General features: G+C 49.4%; 2 protein-coding genes and 1 pseudogene across 2 annotated transcripts in view; 1 reads left to right on the top strand and 2 right to left on the bottom strand.

The window, feature by feature from the left end:
• The window catches only part of LOC115635683 (zinc finger protein 239-like), an 811,791-nt gene that overhangs the window by 319,142 nt on the left and 470,856 nt on the right, over positions 1-21,793 (bottom strand). The gene's annotated exons all lie outside the window — the stretch shown is intronic.
• Positions 1-21,793, top strand: part of LOC115635664 — a 1,110,108-nt pseudogene that overhangs the window by 56,820 nt on the left and 1,031,495 nt on the right.
• Positions 8,386-11,166, bottom strand: LOC115635679 (zinc finger protein 501-like). Its single transcript, XM_030534793.1, has 2 exons — positions 11,039-11,166; positions 8,386-9,897 (listed from the first exon to the last, which is right to left on the bottom strand). Exons 1-2 carry the CDS (start codon positions 11,070-11,072, stop codon positions 8,513-8,515), a joined length of 1,419 nt encoding a protein of 472 aa, XP_030390653.1. The 5' UTR covers positions 11,073-11,166; the 3' UTR covers positions 8,386-8,512.

Genomic DNA, 21,793 nt, shown 5'->3' on the forward strand with positions numbered 1-21,793 from the left:
TGGGTATCTGTACCCCACTCTGGACACTGCTGCAGAAAGGGATGGGCAGGGCTGGAGGACTGGAACTTGGGAGAGCAGAATTCCTGCCCAGTCCAAAGGTTTTGAGTCTCCTGGGCTTCTTTGGGGCCTCTGAGATTGCTTGCAGACTTTACTCTCTTGGTTGCAGAGATCCTGTCAGAGCCACACTGCAGCACTGGTGTCTCAGATCGACATGACACCAGTTCTCCTGCCAATCTTGTTAAGTAATTCCTTGCTAGTCTCAGGACTCTTCACCTCTTATTGGCTCACCATTATTTCAAGACAGTGTGAGTTAAACCCTTTATTTCATAGATGTTTACGGTCAGAGGGGATCATTGTGATCATCCAGTCTGATCTCTTGCATAGTTCATGCCAGAGAAGAAAGACAAGGACATATGACCCAGCTTTTATAACACAGGGTCATACTTTCTTGGTTATTCAAAGATAAATATATCAAGTGGGATTCACAAAGCTATTTAGGTATTTAACTTCCATTAAACCATCCTTCTAGGCTAGAGAGTTGCACACTTCATTGTTTATGTAGCCTGAGCTTAACTGTCAGCAGGGGCTCTCACCTCTTGCTCTGGTCAGAACCTGATTGATTATGGATTTCCATAAAAACTGGGCATTTCTGGTTTTCCAATTTCCACTCAAATCAAAACGGGTCTGACCAGAATGAGGGGAACAAAGGAAACGGCTGAAGTGGGGACAAGACCAAATTTTGGGAATGCATGCAGTTGAGGTGGGGAGCAGGGCTTAAATTCAGCCAGAGCCATCTGGAGTGGAACTCCAGTGCATATTTGTAAACCCATGGGAGCCCCAGTGTACCCTGCAGGGCAGAAGCCCTGAGTGCCGGTGCGCCCCATGGGGCAGAAGTGTAACAAGAGGTCTGGACTTGACATGACCCACAGCCTTTTTGTGTATGGACTTAGCATAACCCGCAGACATCTTGTATGCTCAGTCACCATAAATTGGAAAGAAAAACTATAGTCAGGAGAATTTGGCCTTGATGCAGGTGGATAGATAGAAAAGTATCAGCTACAGCATTACTAACAGGAATAGCTAGATAGTCACAAAGTCATGAGGGGGGAGGGGAGGGAATGAAGAACTAACCTTGAGTTTCTGCAGTTTCTTCCTGATAACAAAAAGTATGAGATTTTGCTGTTGCAAGTGTATCCCACTAAGGAAGCATAAAGAGAAGTACCTTGAGAACTTTTTACTGACTTTGAAAAATGCAAAATCTAATGAGTGCATGTGAACCCATGTATAGTGAGAATGATTGGTTAGTGGGTTTTGCATAGCTTTGTTTTAAATAAAATAATTGGTTAAGGCATAAATAAGAGAGAACCTCATTTTAACTATATAATGAGGTCAGAAAACAGGCTTGTTGGAGCTTAACTCCAGAATACTGCTCAAGACCAAAGCTGCTAGGATTTTTAAACCTTGCATGAACAGACTGTGGAGAAGCTGGAACCCAGACGACATGACCCTGACCAGCCATCGGGAGACGTCTATTTTATTGGGAGTGGTGAACATAAGATACTTGGTCTGTGTATTCTGTTGATTTGTTGCTAATTGTTAATAAATGTGTACATGTTAAAGTTAATTCACTGTGTGAAGGCACTGGGAAAAGGCCTTGCATATCAGAGCTCTGAGTCCATCAGGAATGAGTGTTAGCCCTGAGCCTAGGGAGGGGTAAAGTTGGGTCCCTTACGCCCTGAGTACCCACGAGGATGGGTAGGTGTGGAGTCTAAAATTGTGTGGGTAAGAGACACACTGAGCTCCGGCATGCCCCATGGGGCAAAAGCTCCAAGCCCCAGCGCATACAGTGGGGCTGAAGTCCCAAGCCTTGGGGCTCCTGCAAATACTCCAGGAGAATGGCTAGCCAGAGTGGGGGGAGGGGGCACTAACCCTAACACTAATCTAACTCTCACATCACAGCCACACACCTGTATCCTGAGGGATCCAATTGTGATTTTACAGTTTTCTGATTTTCCCCAAAGTCAGTAGTGTTCTGTCCATTAACGCCTAGGACATTCCTTGAAATTTTGGAATTGATCAGATATGGCTTTCAGAAGTTGTCATGTTACTTACACATAGACAACAGAGAAATGCCATTGAGTTGAGTACAGAAGGTCCTTGTTACTTAACCAATGAAACCTGTGCATAGAAAAACCCACCAGCTTAAATTGACAGGTCACAACAGCTGGTTGTTCAGGGTAGATAGAATCTTCAGTCCAGCTCAAGATGTTCTAGGCCACATCTACATGGTGGCAATTAAAATGGTATAGCTGCAGCACTGTGGTTACACTGGTATAATCCCATAGTGCAGACGTAGTGCACAGCAAGGGAAGAGGGTTTTCCATTGCTGTAGGAACTCTCCCTCTCCAAGTGACAGTAGCTGGGTTAATGGAAGCATTCTTCCATGGACCTAGCTGCATCTGTGCCAGGGTTAGGTTGGCATAGCTACAATGCACAAGGATTTTGATTTTTCACACCTGAGTGCCATAACTATGTCAGCCTACATATTAAGTGCAGACCAGGCCTTCCCTGCCTCAGCTGTAGTCTTGTTCGGTCCCGATAATGCTGCTTTCTTCTCTGGGTTGCACTCATATTGGGACAGGACACCAGCCCTGCTCAGAAGCTACCATTCTGGGCTCTAGCATGTCAGTTCCAATTTCCTTTGTCAAAAGTAAAAGCCTAGATTCATGAAGGAACATAGGTGTTTTGACACTGAGGGTAACAGTGCCTAACATTTAGGCACGTAAAAGCTACAGGAACACCCTTGTATCCATTAAGTCTGAGGTAGGTGCCCAGGCTCAATAAATGGGGAGAGGCATGTGCCTTAGATTGAAGGGAGCCGCGTAAGATCACTAGTGGGAAATTCTGATGAAATGAGTGGTGTGCAACCTCCACCTCCATGGAGATAGGGCCTAAATCCAGGCTGCAGGGAACCCTCTTTTGGAGTAAGGCACTTGAGGCAATAATCGAGTGCATGGAATTAGAATTAAGGTGCCTAAAACTGGGGATTAGGTATTTAAGTACCTTTCTGAGTATAGGCCACAGTCTCTCTGTGTTATGCATGCAAATACCACCTTGCAAATGTGAGCAGAGTCCTGCTTCACACACTTTTGCACTGACTTAATGGGTTAAAGAAATGATTTAGTAAAATCAGTGTAACCCTCACATTTGAAGAGTGGCTTATTTCAATTAACTTCACCCTATTCATTATCGACTGAAGCTACACTACAGTTGGCCACTCTTAAACCAAAATAAGAATGTCCTCAAGTGAGTTTGCATTGATTCAATTAAATCATTTTAAATTCACACCTTACCTTAACATGTTAGCACAACTTCCTTCAGTAGCCAAGTACAGAGTGTCAAAGATCTGCCAGTTAATTTGTAGGCTTTGATAATTTCTACTCACCATATTTGCCAATATGCAATTCACCAATAAATAGTCCATTCTGTTGACAAAATGTGAACGTCACTAACAACTGTACAACAAACCATAAACTTATGACTGTGTTCTCATTTCCCTGGTACAGAACCACACCCACCCCAGAGATAAGCTGCAAATGGGTATAAACTGGTCATGCATGTGTTTACACTGGAATTGAGAAGAAGATTTCGAACCATAAGAGGAGTGAGGTTCTGGAACAGCCTCCCATCATGAGGAGTGATCAGGGTTGCCCAGAAGATTCAGGGGACCTGGGGCAAAGCAATTTCAGGGGCCCCTTCCATAAAAAAAGTTGCAATGCTATAGAATACTATATTCTTGTGGAGTTGTGGGGCCCAGGGCAAATTGCCCCACTTGCCCCACCACCTTCCCGGGGAAGCCCTGGGAAAAATAAACATTTTAAAACCTTCCGCATCTCGGCACAAACGCAGTTTTGAGAAAACTTCTTTTCAAGTCACCTTTACAAGGTATCACTGGTTCTCACCATCAGCTAGCGCTAAAAGGCACTAAACCTCATTAAAAGTGTTGGACAAATATTTTCCATCAAAACTTTTTTTGGATCAAAAACTAGAAGTTTTTAAAAAGCAGGAAAAAATCAAGGACAATGTCTACTTTCCTTCAAAATTAGTTGTGTTTTTTTTAATTGAAAAGCTGAAATTACTGTGCTTTCAAAACCTGAACATGGTTTGGGGTTTCAGAAGTGAGTGGCCAAAAATTTGCTGCTTGCTGTATTTGATTGTTTAAAGAAACAATAAAACAATTCTGCTTAAAAAAAATCCAAAACTTTTGAACCACCTCAGCTTGTGACCAAACGCCTGAGCCCATTCACTCAGAGATTTTTCCAGGTTTCTGATACTCTGCTCGCTTTCTTGACTCCTATCTGTCTCCATAACTTTGGGTTCATTTAGCTTAGAACATAAGAACATAAGAATGGCCATACTGGGTCAGACCAAAAGTCCATCCAGCCCAGTATCCTGTCTACTGACAGTGGCCAATGTCAAGTGCCCCAGAGAGAGTGAACCTAACAGGTAATGATCACGTGATCTCTCTCCTGCTATCCATCTCCACCCTCTGACAAACAGGCTAGGGCCACTATTCCTTACCCATCTTGGCTAATAGCCATTAATGGACTTAACCTCCATGAATGTATCTGTTTCCTAGAGACTGGCTCCCTGGGGTCCCTCACAAACTGGAGATGGTTACTGTGGGTTTGTCTTTAGTATAGCTTATGTACATACTCCACAAACTGAGCATTTGAGCTTGTTCCTGAATCTGGGATGAGCCTATGTTGTGAAAACTGAAATGCTCAAAATAGCACATGCATGAATGGACACAGGGTGCTAAAATTAAATTAATCCAGGTTCTCAAACTGTGGATCAGGATCCCTCAGGGGGGTCATGAGGTTATTACTGGGGTCAAGCGCATGCTTGGGGCAGCAAGCTGTGGGGGGCACTCTGCCGGCACTGCGAGGACGGCAGGCAGGCTGCCTTCGGCGGCTTGCCTGCGGAGGGTCTGCTGGTCCCGCGGCTTCGATGGACCTCCCGCAGGCGTGCCTACGGAAGGTCCGCTGGTCCCGTGGCTTCGGAGGATCGAAGCCACGGGACCAGTGGACCCTCCGCAGGCAAACCGCTGGAGGCAGCCTGCCTGCCGTGCTTGGGGCAGCAAAATCCCTAGAGCCGCTCCTGGCCACACTACTTTAGCTTTGTTCAGGGCCGCTCCTGTATGCGGCGTGCTGAGGCGCCAGGGATGGGGGAAGGCAGAGGCAGGACCGGAGCCTTCTCTTGGGGGCCCTTGCAGGGCCTGGGGCAAATTGCCCCACTTGCCTCCAATCTGGGTGGCTCTGGGAGTGGTGGCCACACAACTTCACTAGTTTTAAGATCGAGCTTGGTACATTTATAAATCAGAGTATATGTTGAGGTTGCCTGTAGTAGTATGGAACTGGACTCAGAGACACGGAGTCCCTTCCAGTCCTATGTTCTATTTTATCTATTCTTTTATAGAGGTACTGCTCCCCACCATAGTATTTGAGTGCTAATGGTCCCTATGTGCTAACTACTTATGTTAAACAATGTTCCAACTTACATTTAGCCGTGATGTTCAGAGTACCTTTCCCAGCCCTGAAAAGAAGCTCTCTGTGACTTGAAACTTGTCTCTCTCATTAACAGAAGTTGGTCCAGTAAAAGATATTGCCTCCCACACCTTCTCTCTCTAATTACCGGGGACTTACACAGTTACAACTATGCTGCTTTCCAGTAGTGTGTTAAGCATGTCCCTATGCAAAAAACACAGAGATCCTGCCACTGCATCACAAACTCCTGTAGTCTATGGCACACCAGTGCTGCTGGAGTTGTCCAGTGGGAGTGCTGTACTGTGGGATAATGTCTTGCAGTTGGGGGGATGTAAGTGGCACTTCCATGAGAGGTGGTTGCAAGGGGGCCGATAGTAGCCTGTATTGTATGACTGTGCAATGTAAATTAGGTAGAGGTTAAATGTAACCTCTACCTAATTTTAATAATTGCTGCCCATTTCCTTTTTTTAATGTTTGGATCCTGAAGTGTGTCCTGCTTTCACACCTTTGATGGGAAGGGAGGTCAATCTAGTTCGTTCCTTTGCTGGTTGTTTCATAGTTAACAAGCCTCCTGTTTGGGAAGAGATTTTTGAACTAGTGGAATCACAGAAGTGTAGGATTGGAAGGGATCTGGAGAGGTCATCTAGTCCAGTCCCCTGCACTCCGGGCAGGACTAAGTATTATCTGGATCAGGGGTAGGCAACCTATGGCACACATGCCGAACGCGGCATGTGAGCTGATTTGCAGTGGCACTCACATTGCCTGGGTCCTGGCCACCGGTTCAGGAGGCTCTGCATTTTAATTTTAAATGAATCTTCTTAAACATTTTAAAAACCTTATTTACTTTACACACAACAATAGTTTAGTTCTATATTATAGACTTATAGACCTTCTAAAACCGTTAAAATGTATTACCGGCACACGAAACCTTAAATTAGAGTGAATAAATGAAGACTTGGCACACCACTTCGGAACAGTTGCCAATCCCTGATCTACACCATCCCTGACAGGTGTTTGTCTAACCTGCTCTTAAAAATCTCCAATAATGGAGATTCCACATCCTCCCTAGGTAATTTATTTCAGTGCTTAACCACCCTGACAGTTAGGATGTTTTTCCTAATGTCCAGCCTAAACTGCCCTTACTGCAATTTAAGCCCATTGCTTCTTGTCCTATCCTCAGAGGTTAAGGAGAACAATTTTTCTCCCTCCTCCTTTTATGCATTTGAAAACTATTATCATGTCTCCTCTCAGTCTTCTTTTTTCCAGGTTAAACAAGGTCAGTTTTTTCAATCTTCGCTCATAGGTCATGTTTTCTAGACCTTTAATCATTTTTGTTGCTCCTTTCTGGACTCTCTCCAATTTGTCCACATCTTTTCTGAAATGTGGCACCCACAACTGGACACAATACTCCAGCTAAGGCCTAATCAGTGTGGAGTAGGGTGGAAGAATTATTTCTTGTGTCTTGCTTACAACACTCCTGCTAATACATCCCGGAATGATGTTTGCTTTTTTTTGCAACAGTGTTACACTGTTGACTCATATTCGACTCATCTTTAGCTTGTGAAAAATGCTTCTACACCCAACAGAAAAATTTGGCCAAAACCAGAAATATTTTGAATGGGAAATGTCATCACAGTGCCTCATGCGAGTTATAGCGTGGATATCTCATGCCTGAATTGTTTGCTATAGGCCAGGTTCACCTATATGTTCCATGATGTACCACACTTTTCCCTCTTGGGGTACATCTAACCAGCAGCTGGGAGGGTGCATCCCAGAGCGGGTAGACAGACACCTGCTAGCTCTGCTCAAGCTAGTGCACTAAAATAGCAGCACAGCCAGGGTAATCTGGGTGGATCTGTACTCAGGTGGCTGGCTCAAGCTGCCGCCCTAGCTCACTCTGCAATTTTCACCACACTAACTTGAGCAGAGCTTTCTGCCCAAGTTGGGAAGCATGCTCCCAGCTGCAGTGCAGACATAGTCTTAGAAAAGGGAGGTAGTGCATCATGGGAGATGTAATCCAGCTGAGAGCCTGGCCCATAGGGGAGAATGGGGTTATGACAAGGCAACTGAACTATAACTCCCATCAGTAGCATAGCTAGTGGGGTTCAGTGGAAGCAGCTGCTTCCCCTCAGGGCGGCAGGCGCGGAAGTGGCGCCTGCTGGCTGGTGCTTCCAGCAGCATGGCTGGAGGAACCATGGGGCGGCAGCGGCAGGCCAACGTGGAAGTGGTGCCTGCTGGCTGGCGGTGCCAGCAGCATGGCCAGAGGAGCCATGGGGCGGCAGGAGCGGAAGCGGTGCCTGCCAGCCGGCTCCGACAGCAGCATGGCCGGAAGAGCCATGCGGGGGCAGCAGACGTGGCCGGAGGAGCGAGGGGGCCAGCTCCTCAGCTCAGGGCTCGGCGGCCAAGTGCTCCCCGGCCCCCTCTACCTGCCCTTTGCTAATGCGGTGGGCGGGGGGAGGCAAAAGGGCCCCTGTGCCTTTAAGGCCGCCTGGCTGGCGAGCCCCGCGTGGAGCGTGCCGAGTGCTGGGAGCAGGTCGGGGACAAGCGGTGGCACAGGAGGGAAGGTGAGCAGGGTGGGGGGGTCCGGTCGAGGGCATGGCCAGAGGAGGAGCCAAGGGGGGCAAGGCCAGACGAGGAGCCAAGGGAGGGCGCCTTTTTTATGTTTGCTCCCCCTACACTTAAAACGTGGCTACACCACTGACTCCCATGAGGCAATTTAGCAACATTTCCAAAGCAAAATATTTCAAGGTCGGGGCATTCAGTATTTTTGCCCCCTTGCCTCCCCCCACAAAAAAAAATCAAAAAACAAAACACCCACCAATTTTTTTCCCCCTAGAAAGCAGACACTTGACACTTTTCACAAAAATAGGTCAAATCAAACCCCACAATTTTCCATCAAAAATAGTTTTCATGAGAAAGTTTCAACCCATTCTACAGATGTATAGTGTCTTTCTCCTGCGTGGGACCTAAGCACTGCTGTTTTGCATGGGCACCACTGTAATATGCAATAAAGTCTGGGCTGTCACCACGATAGGGACAGTCACAGGGCAGCCCTCCTTCTTGTGTTTCCGTTGATGTGACACAAGTCCTGAGCTGTGACGGAAGCTTTTCCCGCACTCGGGGCATCCATAGGGTTTCTCTCCGGTGTGGAGTCTCTGGTGGGAAGTCAGTTGTGAGCTCACAGTGAAGCTTTTCCTGCAGTCGGGGCATTTATAGGGTTTCTCTCCTGTGTGGATCCTCTGGTGCCTGATCAGCTGTGAGCTGCAGCTGAAGGTTTTAGCACAGTCCAGGCACTTGTAGGGCTTTTGCTCCATATGGGATCTCTGATGGACAATGAGATTTGAGCTCCGATTGAAGCTTTTCTCGCAGTCAAGACATTTATAGGATTTCTCCCCTATGTGGGTTCTCTGGTGTCTAATGAGCCTGGAGCTGTTCTTGAAACATTTATTGCACTCGAGGCATTTATAGGATTTCTCCCCTGTGTGGGTTTTCTGATGCCTGGTGAGGTGTGAGCTCTCATTGAAACTTTTCCCACACTTGCTGCATTTATAAGGTCTTTCTCCTGTGTGGGTTCTCTGGTGTCTAATAAGATCAGAGTTGTTCCTGAAACATTTCCAACACTCAAGGCATTTATAGGGCTTCTCTGCTGTGTGCACTCTCTTGTGGATAACAAGGGTTGAGCTCTGGCCAAAACTCTTTTCACACTCATCACACTTATAGGGTCTCTCTCCTGTGTGGATTTTCTGATGTCTCAGGAGGTAGGAGCTCACACTGTAGCTTTTCCCACACTCGGGACACTTGTAAGGCAGGTCTCCCGTGTGGGTTCTTTGATGTGCAGAAAGATTGGAGCTGTGATTAAAGCCTTTCCCGCAGTCAGAGCATTTGTAGGGTCGCTCTCCCGTGTGCAATCTCTGATGAGTAGCGAGGTTCGAACTCCTGCTGAAGCTTCTCCCACATTCATCACACTGATAGGGCCTCTCTCCTGTGTGGATTCTCTGGTGATCAATAAGGGCTGATCTCCACCGGAAGTTCTTCCCACACTCACCACATGTGTTTGATGTCTCTCCAGTGGGGATTTCCTGGTGGATGGTTTCTCTGAGCTCTTTCTCCACAGGCTGTTTTCCTTTCTGCCTAAGGGACCGGCGCAGATTCCACTGGTCAGCCCCCTGCTCCGGGCTTTGGGAAACGTTCCCTTCAGGATGTTGCAATAACATCCTGGGTAGTTCCACTCGCTCAGCACCTTCCTGCTGCAGATTCTCTTCCTCATTTTTGCTCACTGCCCCATCACTTGCTGGGACACAGAGAGAATCCAGACAGGAGTCAGTCCCTTTGCTGGGGGGAATGAGGACCTCTGAAAAAGGAATAAGAAAGGGGGGAACAAACTATAGAGGAGCTGATTTAGGAGCTGAATACCTGAGAGGAGAAAGGAGGGGACCAATTCTCTTCCACATCACATCTGAACGCTGAGAGAGAGGGAGAGACTACCAGCTATTAGTCAGGGTGGGTGGGAAGCTATGATGAGTGACGTTTGCCATGAAAATACAACCCCTGCTGGGATAATCCTGACCTGGGTGAGAAGAGGCAGAACTGGTGGAGCTTATGGACCTTTTGTGGGAATCTCAGATTTTTGCTTCCTTCACTGATGGTTCCTGAGTTGGTTGAACCACTCCTGGGAGTTCCCTTTCCTCAGAGTCCTGGACAGCCAGGACCCACAGCTCTTCCCCTTGCTCTGGCCAGGAGGTGATGCTGGGTTTGGGAATAGGAAATCCTGCTCAGGGGACAGAAAGCAAGTGGAATCAAACCTACCCTCTGTTTGCTGAGTGGTTGTTAGGGAGGCTATGCCAGGATTTTAACCCCTTTCTTTGCTGTAGGAACATTTAATACGAACAACAAGGGAAATGGTCCCAGAGCCCCCTGGGAAAGGCAGCACGTGTGGCCCAGATGCTGAGTCACTAAAGTGAGTTTAGGGATCTGCACCGACAGGGAACTTGGAGTCAGATTTTTAAAAGTCTTTAGGTGCTTAAAGATGCAGACAGGCTCCTCGTGGGATTTTCAGTAGCAAAGAGGTACCTATCTCCATGTGCTTTGCAATCCCATGAGGCAGCTATCTGCATAGTTAGATGTCTAAATACCCTTGAAAACCTGGCCCTTGGGGGACTTAAGGCAGAGCTGACTCATGAGACACAAGTCCATCTCTGAGTTGGCAGAGGGGTCACAGGCCCCATGGGATGGAACCTGCCCTGGGAAGGAGGACTGGGAACAGGGAGTTTCTCCCACTTGGGAGCCTTACTTATGGGAAGAGCAGCACCATCATTATGTCCCTGAATCTCTGGTCCCAGGGGAGAGGTGCAGAGGGGACGGTCTCTCACACATGGGATGATAGAGGTGGTTCCCTCTGAAATCTAAGAGGCCAGGAAACACCCTTTAACACAACCCAACCCAGAAACTTCAAGACCCCAGCTTGCAGTACCTGAAAAGACAGGAATCCTTACCCAGCAAGGTCACAGTCTCAGAATTCTCTTGCATGACGTCCCTGTAGAAGGCTCTCTGACTGGGTTCCAGCAGAGCCCACTGCCCCAGAAAATACACAGGCACCTCCTTGAAAGTCACTGGCTGCTGAAACAGCAAGGGTCCCTCACTCAGTACGTGCTGCCCCAGCACAATCTCACAAGTTCAGTCACTTGCTCCCCTTCCTCAGCCTCCCTTGCCATCTGCCCTATTGCCAGGGTTAGAGCTCCCATGAGCCCTGGCATATATCCCCTGCTGACTGGCCCCTCATGTCAGCCCCAAGTTACCCCGTCCCACACAGACCTGCTGCCCTCTGCGCTGTTTCCAGCATCACATTGCTAACCATTAAATAGATGTTTAAATCACACCCTCTTTGTGGCTCTTGGCGGAGTATGCAGAAACCTCAGATTAATTTTCACTGTGTTTCTGGCTATTTAGTTGACCTCAGTTTCAGTTTTCCCACCATGCTAGATGGCACATCAGGGAGCTGGGTGTGGCTCATTATTACACTCCTTATATGCAAAGTCCTACTTGGCTTTTGGTGTAAGTTAGAGCAGCCTTAATGCTATTCTAACTTACACTTTGCTTTCCACAGCCCCCTATGGGCCCCAAAGACAGGAGAGCTGTTGTGCAGTACGTTCTGACCATGCTTCCAACACACGCACACCCCAAAACAGCTATCCCCTAATTCTGGGAGCTGTGCTTATACCCCCTTTCTATAGGTCTACACTGCAACTAGACGCCCATGGCTGGACTATGCCAGCCAAATTGGGCTCATGGGGCTTAGGCTGCGGGGTTGTTTCACTGCTGTGTAGATGTCTGGGCTTGGGTTGTAGCCCAGGCTCTAGGGCACTGTGATGTAGGAGGGTTTAAAAACATGGCCTTTAGGGAATATTTGGCAACCAAATTCTACAGACAAGTGTAGAAGAAGCACGAGAGTGTTGGATAGAAAGACAAAATAACAGTTGACAAAGGCAGTCTCCATTGGTGGATCAAAGAAATGAAAGAGTTTTGACACCCACACAGGAAATCAGAAAGCCTTGAAGACATATGATCCCAAAGAATAAACTTGGGTATTAAAAAAAAGAGAAAATCTCCCCCCAGAAAATTTTAAAATTAAAATGTTGCAAGGCAAATGGGAAATGTTATACTAGAAACACTGAGATCAGATTGCTTAAGCCACTAGCGAATTAACATTTTCAGTGATTATTTGCTATTAAAAATATGCACAGTGACGCACAATGACATCCACCTGCAAAATGTTAATGCAGGTACATTATGAAATGCTCAGGCCATGGCTACACTTGCAGATATAGAGCACTTTGGGTTAAACCAGCCTTCGGAGAGTGCACCAGGGAAAGTGCTCCATTCTGTCCAGACTGACCGCTGCAAGTGCACTGGCGCGGCTTGCGTGGCACTTGAAGCGGCATTTGGAGTGGCGCATTATGGGCAGCTATCCCACAGAGTACTTCTTCCCATTCTGGCACTGCGGCTTGTGGGAAGGGGGTGTGGGGCATTCTGGATCCTGTCCCAATGCCCCATGATGCATTGCTTCACATCCCAGCAATCCCTGTGTTTCCACCCACATTTGGCGCCATCTTTCAACGGTTTCTGTGCAGGGTTGTCTTCCCGAACTGCTGTGGAACATGCTGATGAGTTTCGCCAGCACACCTCGTTTGGCAGTCGCGTTACTGCCTAAGATCCAAAGTGACAGTGAGGAATCCAAAGATGATATCGAGTTGTGTAACGCATACAACACGAAATTGCTTGTCTCATTCACAGACATGCTCTCCACCGTGGAACGCTGCTTTTGGGCTCAGGAAACAAGCACTGAGTGGTGGGATCACATCGTCCTGCAAGTCTGGGATGATGAGCAGTGGCTGCAGAACTTTTGGATGAGAAAAGCCACTTTCATGGGACTGTGTGCTGAGCTCACCCCCACCCTACAGTGCAGTCACGAGATTGAGAGCTGCCCTGCCAGTGGAGAAGCGGATGGCTATTGCAATCTGGAACCTGGCAACTCCAGACAGCTACTGATTGGTCGCTAACCAGTTTGAAGTGGGAAAGTTGACGGTTGGAATTGTGTTGATGCAAATTTGCAGGGCCATTAATCACATCCTGGTCAGAAGAACCATGACTTTGGGTAACATGCATGACATTGTGGCTGGCTTTGAACAAATGGGTTTCCCTAACGGTGGAGGGGTGATAGATGGGATGCATATTCCTATTCTAGCACCAGCCCACCTAGCCTCTGAGTATGTTAACCAAAAGGGGTATTTCTCCATGGTTCTCCAGGCGCTTGTGGATCACTGTGGTCATGTCATTGACATTAACACAGGCTGGCCCGGAAGGGTGCATGATGCACGCATCTTTTGGAACACTGTCCTGTTCAAGAAGCTGCAAGCCGGGACCTTTTTCCCAGACCAGAGAATCACTGTAGGGGAAGTCAAAATGCCCACTGTGATCCTTGGAGACCCCGTTTACCCTTTAATGCCGTGGCTCATGAAACCATACACAAGGAGCCTGGACAGCAGTCAGGAATGGTTCAACTACAGGCTGAACCAGTGCCGAATGACTGTGGAGTGTTCTTCTGGCCGTTTGAAGGGCCACTGGTGCTTTCTTTATGGGAAGCTAGACTTGGCCGAAGACAGCATTCCCGCAGTTATATCCCCGTGCTGTACCCTCCATAATATTTGTGAAGGGAAGGGTGAAAGCTTCACTCAGGCATGGGCCTCGGAGGTTCAAACCCTGGAGGCTGAATTTGCACAGCCAGAGAGCAGGGTTATTAGAGGGGCGCAGCGTGGGGCTGCAAGGATTAGGGATGCCTTCAGGGAGCAATTTGAGGCTGAAAGCCACCAGTAATGTCTGCTGCTCTGCATGAGAGTTAAGTGCAGTGGCTGTGTTTGACACTGACTTGCAGTGCTTGTTGCTTTCCTGGGCTAAGGTATATTTTGCTTTATGCACTAATAAAATATGTTTTCAAAGTAAAAAACTCCATTTATTGAAAAGAAAATTCATTTATTGAAAAAAAAAAACAAAGTAACACAGAAATACCAAAAGGGCATGGGGGTGAGGTGGGTACCTGTTCACTCATAGGCTTGAGTATGTCCTGATTTCATACTCTCTAATCCTGTCTGGAGTGCTGTGCACTGAATGCTGCACTTCAGGATGGCTATAAGCTATGTTGAGGGGGGTTGAGTGCAGTGGATAAGGGTTGTAGTTTTTGTGGGTGGGTGTAGGGGCAAGGTTGAGGAAGATTGGCAAGGAGCTAAGTGGCAGACTGAGTACATGACTGAATGTGAGCGGAAGATACAGCCCATTCAGTGAACTTTGCCTGATAGACCCTGCCATGATATGGTTTAGTACAGTTCAGCATATTTTTTGTCTGTAAACAAGTCAGTTTATATAAAGTGTACAATTTATGAATGTAATGAATGTAGCCAGCTGTTGACCCCATATAACCCTGAGATAAGAGCAGGGGATATAGCATTGTAGAAGACTCCCCTTTGTGGAGTCCTGCCTGGCCAGCTGTCCCAAACGGCCAGAGTCCCCTGCAGCCCCTTCGTGCGCCTCAGGGACTCCCGCACAGCTTGGAATGTAAGTCCTTCTCTCAGTAAAGCCTTGCTTATTATCTTCAGGCTGAGTGTCATTCTTTCGCTGGTATCTTGGCCCCTCTTGCGGGCACAGTGGATGGTGAAGCTACGGGTGTAGGAGGCAGCTGGGGGTGGTAAGAACCCAGATGTTGGGGAAAATGAGTTGGAGGGGACATGGGGGCACACGGGGAAGAATTTTGGGAAAAGGGCTGCGAGGGGGGGAGGGAGGCGAGCGCAGTAGTGTTCCACCTGCATTGCGACGAGCGCCTGGATAGAGTCTGCTTGACACTCCATTATGCTAATCAGCTGTTCCGTACTTTGCTGCCAGTGCATCACGTTTTCCTGGTGGATCCTCCTTTTGCTCTCCCTGCACTTCTGTGCCTTTCGATTCTTCATGCAGCATGCCTTCTTTGCTTTTACGTGGCCTCTTCCTGAGTCTTCTCAGTCTGTCGGCCAGTGATAAGAATGACGGCTGAGATCTCAAGGTTGCACCTATACAGACAAAATGCAACACTTAACAGAGGCAGCATTGTACACACCAGACAGAGCAATGATTCCCCTGTATTTAAGGAGGGCAATCACAAAAACAATATTTTGCCTGTCCCAAAGCGAGCGCACATAACCCACAGGAGCCCCAGAAATGGTGAGTAAGCACAGGGTCCATGGGGACTGATTGTTTCATGGCTGCACAGTCCTCTGGGTTTCTGTGCCTTAGGGAGAGCCAACAGCTGCAGGTGGCACCTACACTGAACACTGTCCCAACATTCTCCACAGGAGTTCGTCCTGGAAGATATCTCACTGCTGAGGGTGACCGGGGAAACAAGAGAGGGTCTTCTCCTACAATGCGGCTTCCGCCCTGGCCCATACGTAGTTTGCCTGGGTGCAGCAGTGGTCCCCCCTCCTCACCCAAAGAACCCGTACCTAAAAACTTCCTTCCCGAAAAGAGAGCCGCTTACCAGGAACCTCCGTTGTTTGTCCTTCCCCAAGCACCGGACGCCACGACTGGCTGCCTTGCTCCTGGCTCGAGAAGAGCTCCTGGCTGCATGCATCTAGGGATTCCGGGGTGTCTCTCCCCTGCCTCAGCACCATCGCTCACTCTTTCCTCCTCCTCTTCCTCCTCCTCCCTTGCTGTGCTGGGCTCGGAAGTGTCCATGATGGTCATTGCAGTGGAGGTGGGATCACCCCCAAGTATCACGTCCATCTCTTTGTAGAATGTGCAGGTCGTGGGGCAGCACAGGAGCAGCCGTTTGCCTCGCAGGCTTTGCGGTAGGCATTCCACAGCTCCTTTACTTTAACCTGACACTGCACCGCATCCCTGGCCCCTGTCCATCATGGCCCTTGATATGTGCCCGAAGGTATCATAATTCCTATGGCTGGCACACAGCTGGGACTGCACAGCTTCCCCCCCACAAACACTGATGAGGTCCAGCACCTCGCCACTGCTCCATACTGGGGATCGCCTGGCGCATGGAGAAATGGCCACTTGGAAAGATGCGCTGAGAGCACTCCATGCCTGGCTGAGCAAACAGAAAGGGGATTTTCAAAATTCCCAGGGAATTTAAAGGGCAGATCTGACCCTTGGTCACCTGAGGACAGGGCAGCAGAGTTCAAAAGTGATGACCAGAGGGGCTAGAACAGGCATCGTGGGACACTTCCGGAGGCCAATCAGAGCACATTAGGTGTCCACACTGGCGACTCTCCAGCAAGAGCACAACAAGTGTTATTCCTCTCGGGGAGCGCTCCAGCCGCGCAGTCAGAGCGCTCTATGTGCCTTGTCAGTGTGGATGGGGAGTGAGGTAGAGAGCTCTTGGAGGCCTTATTGTGCTATAACGCACAAGTGTAGCCAAGGCCTCAGAGTGAGCAAAAGAACAGTTTAAAAAGAAAACAACTTAAAAGAATGCAACTACGTTCCATGGATCACAAGAAAAAGGCAGAGCAATTCAGGCAATGAGAACGGCAGCTAGGGCATTTTGTGAACTGCCACAGGGTTTTATGCAGACACAGAAACTGATAAGAGACTCTTTCAAACCCTAAAAACATGTCTGACAATTACCTTTTTTTTATGGGGGGAAGAGAGGAGCTGTATGTAAAATATGTCCCTGAACCAAGTCTCTTTTGGCAGCTCAATACACCATGTTATTTAGGGAAGATCTGCCTGGCCTATGCATTGGGCTGCTCTGTGCCTTCAAAAACTCAGCCCTAGAAAGTCAGGGCTGCCCGGGGGGAGGCAAATGAGGCAATTTGCCCCATGCCCCAGGCCACACAGGGGCCCTCATGAGAATATAGTATTCTATAGTATTCCAACTCTTTTTTTAATGGAAGAGGCCCCTGAAATTGCTTTGCCCCGGGGCCTCCTGAATTCTCTGGGCAGCCCTGTAGAAAATGGGTGCTGAGCTGCGGAAGGGAGCGGAGAGGGCAGCCCCTCTGCCCCCACACTCTATTTTTGCAAAGATTGCAGACGACTCCCCCGTCTGGGGTCATTTCTATCCCCTCTGCAGCTCCCTATTGCAGGGTTTCCCCTCTATCCTGGCTGGCAGTGCCTGTATCCTGTTCTTAACCCTGCTGCCTACCTCCTGCCTGGATTTTGCCCCTTGGCCCCTCTCCTGGCCCTGCCTCCAGCTGTGTGACACCCCCTGCCCTCCATGCAGTCAGTTTTCCCCCTGCACAGACACTGTCCCTCCCTCTGATTTGCCCCCTCGAGACCCGGGAGCACGTTGTTCAGGGTGGGAGCCGGTGTGATGACGCGTTGAGCAACCCTCTCATTTTGCAACTAGGTGCAGTTTCTGCCATGCAACGTTACCATTTTGGCTCCTGCTCAGGACTTGCTGCCACCTGGTTCATGGGGTTGCGAATCAGGAGGGACAGGGTTTGTGTTCGAAAACACTCATGATCTGCTTCCTCCTGGCTAATATGCCAAACTGATCTACTGGATGATTGAGGTGCACTCTTTCACTTTTTTTGTGTGTGAATATGTGAAAAGGGAGGTAAGGTTTGGGGGTACGAAGCATGCCCCTGAACCCAAGGTGATACCAGAGTGGCCTCTTTGATCAGTCTGCTTCCTCCTGGCTAATGTGCCAAATTGATCTATTGCAGGGGTAGGCAACCTATGGCAGGCGTGGCACGTGAGCTGATTTTCAGTGGCACTCACACTGCCCAGGTCTGGAGGGTTCTGAATTTTAATTTAATTTTAAATGAAGTTTCTTAAGCATTTTAAAAACCCTATTTACTTTATATACAACAATTGTTTAGTTATATATTATAGACTTATAGAAAGAGACCTTCTAAAAACATTAAAATGTATTACCGGCACGCAGAACCTTAAATCAGAGAGAATAAATGAAGACGCGGCACAGCACTTCTGAAAGGTTGCCGACCCCGATCTATTGGATGATTGAGGCATGCTCTTTCACTTTTTGTGTGTAAATATGTGAAAAGGGAGGTAACGTTTGGGGGTATGGAGCACGCCCCTGAATCCAAGGTGATACCAGAGTGGCCCCGTTCATTTTTCCCACTGGCTTCCTCCTTGCTTATTTCCAATGACTTGGCTGCCTTTGCACCTGTCACCGGTCCACGGATGGTTGCAAATCGGGAGGGATGGTGTTTGTGGTTGAAAACACTCATGATCTGCTTCCTCATGGCTAAAGTGCCAAATTGATCTATTGGATGATTGAGGCGCGCTCTTTCACTTGTTTGTGTATGAATACGTGTGTGGGTACAGAAGTGTTTCATTGCATCTTCGCTCTTGGCCCCAGCTACTGTTCTCCCTTCTTGTTGCATTGATAGTGGGTGGGTGTATCTCATCTTTTTTTTAATCATATATGCTAGGGACACTCTTGTCCTCTTCTCCTCTCCTGGTGTCAGTGTAGATGCAGGCAGTGAAAAATGTACTAGAGTTATATAGTATCTCAAATGCACAGCTGCATTTCAATGATCTGAGGTTTGAAGAACAATGTGGGACTAGCTATTCTTCTTTGAGTGATTGCTCCTGTGTAGTCCACAGTAGGTGTGCGTGCTCGCCATGTGCACTGGTGCCGGAAGTTTTTCCCTTAGCAGTACCCGTAGTGGGGGAGCACCGCTGCGACCCCTGGAGTGGCGCCTCTATAGCGCGCTATAAGGGGAGCTGCACACTCCCCCCACCCTCAGTTCCTTCTTGCCGCCAGTGAATATAGTCGGAACTTTGTGCTCCAGCCTTGCTGTAGCCTTTCTAGTAGCCTTAGTAGTACTCATCTTCTCCTTAGTTGGATAACTTCTTTAGTTTGTTGCCTGGTGCGGAGCATGCCCCCTGACCCAGGCTTCAAGTCATGCGACTCCTGTTGCAGTTCTATGCCAAGAAGCAACCCGCACACTCAGTGTCTTCGCTGCTTGCGTGAGACTCACGTAACTGATCGCTGTAAGATCTGTCGGTCGTTCAATCCTCAAATGAAATGTGAGAGAGATATCCAGCTCCAGGCCCTGCTGATGGAATCTGCGTTGGCCCCGGCACCGGCATGCCGATTGGACTCGGCACTGGGTGCCTCATCCTCGGTGCAGAGCGAGGCACCCTCCACCAGTCGGCACTGCTCACCTACTAAGAAGCAAGGGAAGACAGAGCAGTGCCGACAAAAGGACAGGGTGAGTCCAGACCCAAGCTGGGCAGCCCACGATCCCCCGCAGGACCCAGACCTCCGACTCGGGCCGAGCAGAGTAGTCCGGTCCCATCTGCGCATGCCTCTACCGCGCTGAGAATGCCATCGACGCCGGAGGCTGCACAGGCCGCGCATGACATCCTTTCCCTCCCAGCACAAGGTGCGTCGCCCGAGATGGGCCCCTGGTCCTGAGGGAAGCCGCTGTTGGGAACACACCAGCCCTCCCCGGCAAGAGACAGCTCATGCTCGGAGGACTGTGCACCCCATTCGCCAAGGTCCTCACATAGCTCGCGTCAGTCTTCCACTCCGATCAGACTGGCTGATTCACCTGCATGGCAGCCTCAAAGGTCCTCCACTCCCCATCGGGAGCGCAGGCACCAAGACAAACGGCATCAACGCTTCTCTTCGGATAGGAGCTACAGGAGAAGATCCCGACGCCATCATCATGGATGCTCGGGCTTGAGTGCCCGCTCCGCTAGACACCATAGACGGAGCTCTCCTTGGGCGTTACCGGCACCGAAGTGTCGAAGCTACGATCGCCGGGACTACTATGACAGCAGCACTTTGGTCGAGTACTGCTCCTCATTGTCGTCGAGGTCCAGATCTCAAGGTCGGCACTGGCATGACCGTAGATGCTCCCATCGCTCCTACAGCACTGTGCGGTCAGTGGCAACCTCGGCACCCAGCCGCCCATCCCCGAGCTGCTCCAGGCCCCAAGAGCAGCCTGCACCGCTCGGCACCAAAGTCAGTCAGTGGCAAGGGGCACTGTGGCAGGGCCAATGGTGTCAATGGGCACCAGGGCTGCAATTGCCTGCCCAGGTAAGACCCTGCTCAGTAGCCGGGGCGTCCCAGACCCATTCGGTGTACACTCTAGACAGAGTCAGAAGTCAACGGGCACTGAGCCGGCGGCACTGGGCCTGGAGACAGTCTTGGGAGTTGAACCAGCGGCACCTTCTGATGCCCTGGTAGCTGGACTGGCCCCTTTGCTGGAACCGGAGGAGACCATAGCGGCACCTCTGTCTGTTGTACAAGAGGATTTTAAAGCTCACCAGGAGCTCCTCAAAAGGGTAGCCTTGAATCTCTAACTCCAACCTGAGGAGATGGAGGAGCCGTTCGACACCCTTTCCAATGTTCTGTCCTCCTCGGCACCAGGCCGTGTGGCCTTACCCCTTCATCAAGATGTGGCCAACATATCGACTGCCCTGTGGCAGACCCCAGCTTCCTTAGTGCCCATCTCCAAGAAAGCAGAAAAAAATGACTTTGTTTCGGCTAAGGGATATGAGTACCTGTACTCCCACCCAGCACCTAACTCACTGGTGGTGGAGTCAGTCAACCATCGGGAATGCCACGGCCAGCATGCACCCACCCCCAAGGACAAAGACACCAAGAGACTTGATTCTTTTGGCAGGAAAGTTTATTCTTCTGCGAGCTTTCAACTTTGGGTGGCCAAACACCAAGCCCTGTTGAGCCGCTACGATTTTAACTTGTGGGGATCTCTACTGAAGTTCCACTCTTCTCCCAGAGCGGGACAAAAAAGAGTTTGAGGCTCTGGTGGAGGAAGGGGCAGCAGCGGCGAAAGCAGCCCTCCAAGCCACCTCGGACGTGGCGGACACAGCAGCCAGTTCTATGGCGTCTGCCGTATCCATGCGAAGGGCATCGTGGCTTCTTCTGTCTGGTCTATCTGCAGAGTCTCAGTCTCTGATGCAGGACCTTCCCTTCGAGGAGAAAGCACTGTTTGCAGACCAAACCAATGTTCGCCTGCATGGGATGAAAGACTCCTGTATCACCCTGCAAACTCTGGTCCTATATGTCCCTCCAGCGAAGGACAAACCTAGGCCGCAGACCTCCGCTTCCCTCACTAGGGGTAGATATGAACCCCCCTCCTAAGCGACCGAGGGAGCAGAGACGCAGGTCTCAGCGTCAGTCCCGCTCAGCCCCGTGACCAGGCCCCTCGAAGGGCAAGAGGCAGAGGAAGAGGCGGTTTTGACTCTTTGCGGGCTCCCACTGGGCCTGTTGCCATGGACACCTCCCAGTTAATAAAGTTTGTGTTCTGCAACTGTTTATCTGTGTTCCAAGTGCAGTGGTTCCGTATAACGTCAGACCAGTGGGTCCTCAGCATGATTTCCAGGGGCTACATGTTGCAGTTCACCTCACCCCTCCTCCACTACTCCCCGCCCCGGGAGGACTTCGGGGACCAGGAACATGCCACCCTCCTAAACCAAGAGGCGGCACTCCTTCTCACCCTGGGTGTGGTGGAAAGTGAACCAGCGGAATATCAGGGCAAGGGATTTTACTCCCAGTACTTCCTGATCCTAAGGATAAAAGGTGGATTCCGGCCCATCCTCGACCTGCGGAACCTTAACAGGTTTATGGTCCACTACAAGTTCCGCATGTTATCCCTGACCTCCATCATCCCCTCCTTAGACCCAGGGGATTGGTTTGTGTCCCTGGACCTCCAGGATGCGTATCTCCACATTTATATTTTCCCTTATCTGGACGATTGGCTCCTCAAGGGCAGCTC

This window comes from Gopherus evgoodei, chromosome 15, assembly GCF_007399415.2.
Source record: "Gopherus evgoodei ecotype Sinaloan lineage chromosome 15, rGopEvg1_v1.p, whole genome shotgun sequence".
NCBI lineage: Eukaryota > Metazoa > Chordata > Testudines > Testudinidae > Gopherus > Gopherus evgoodei.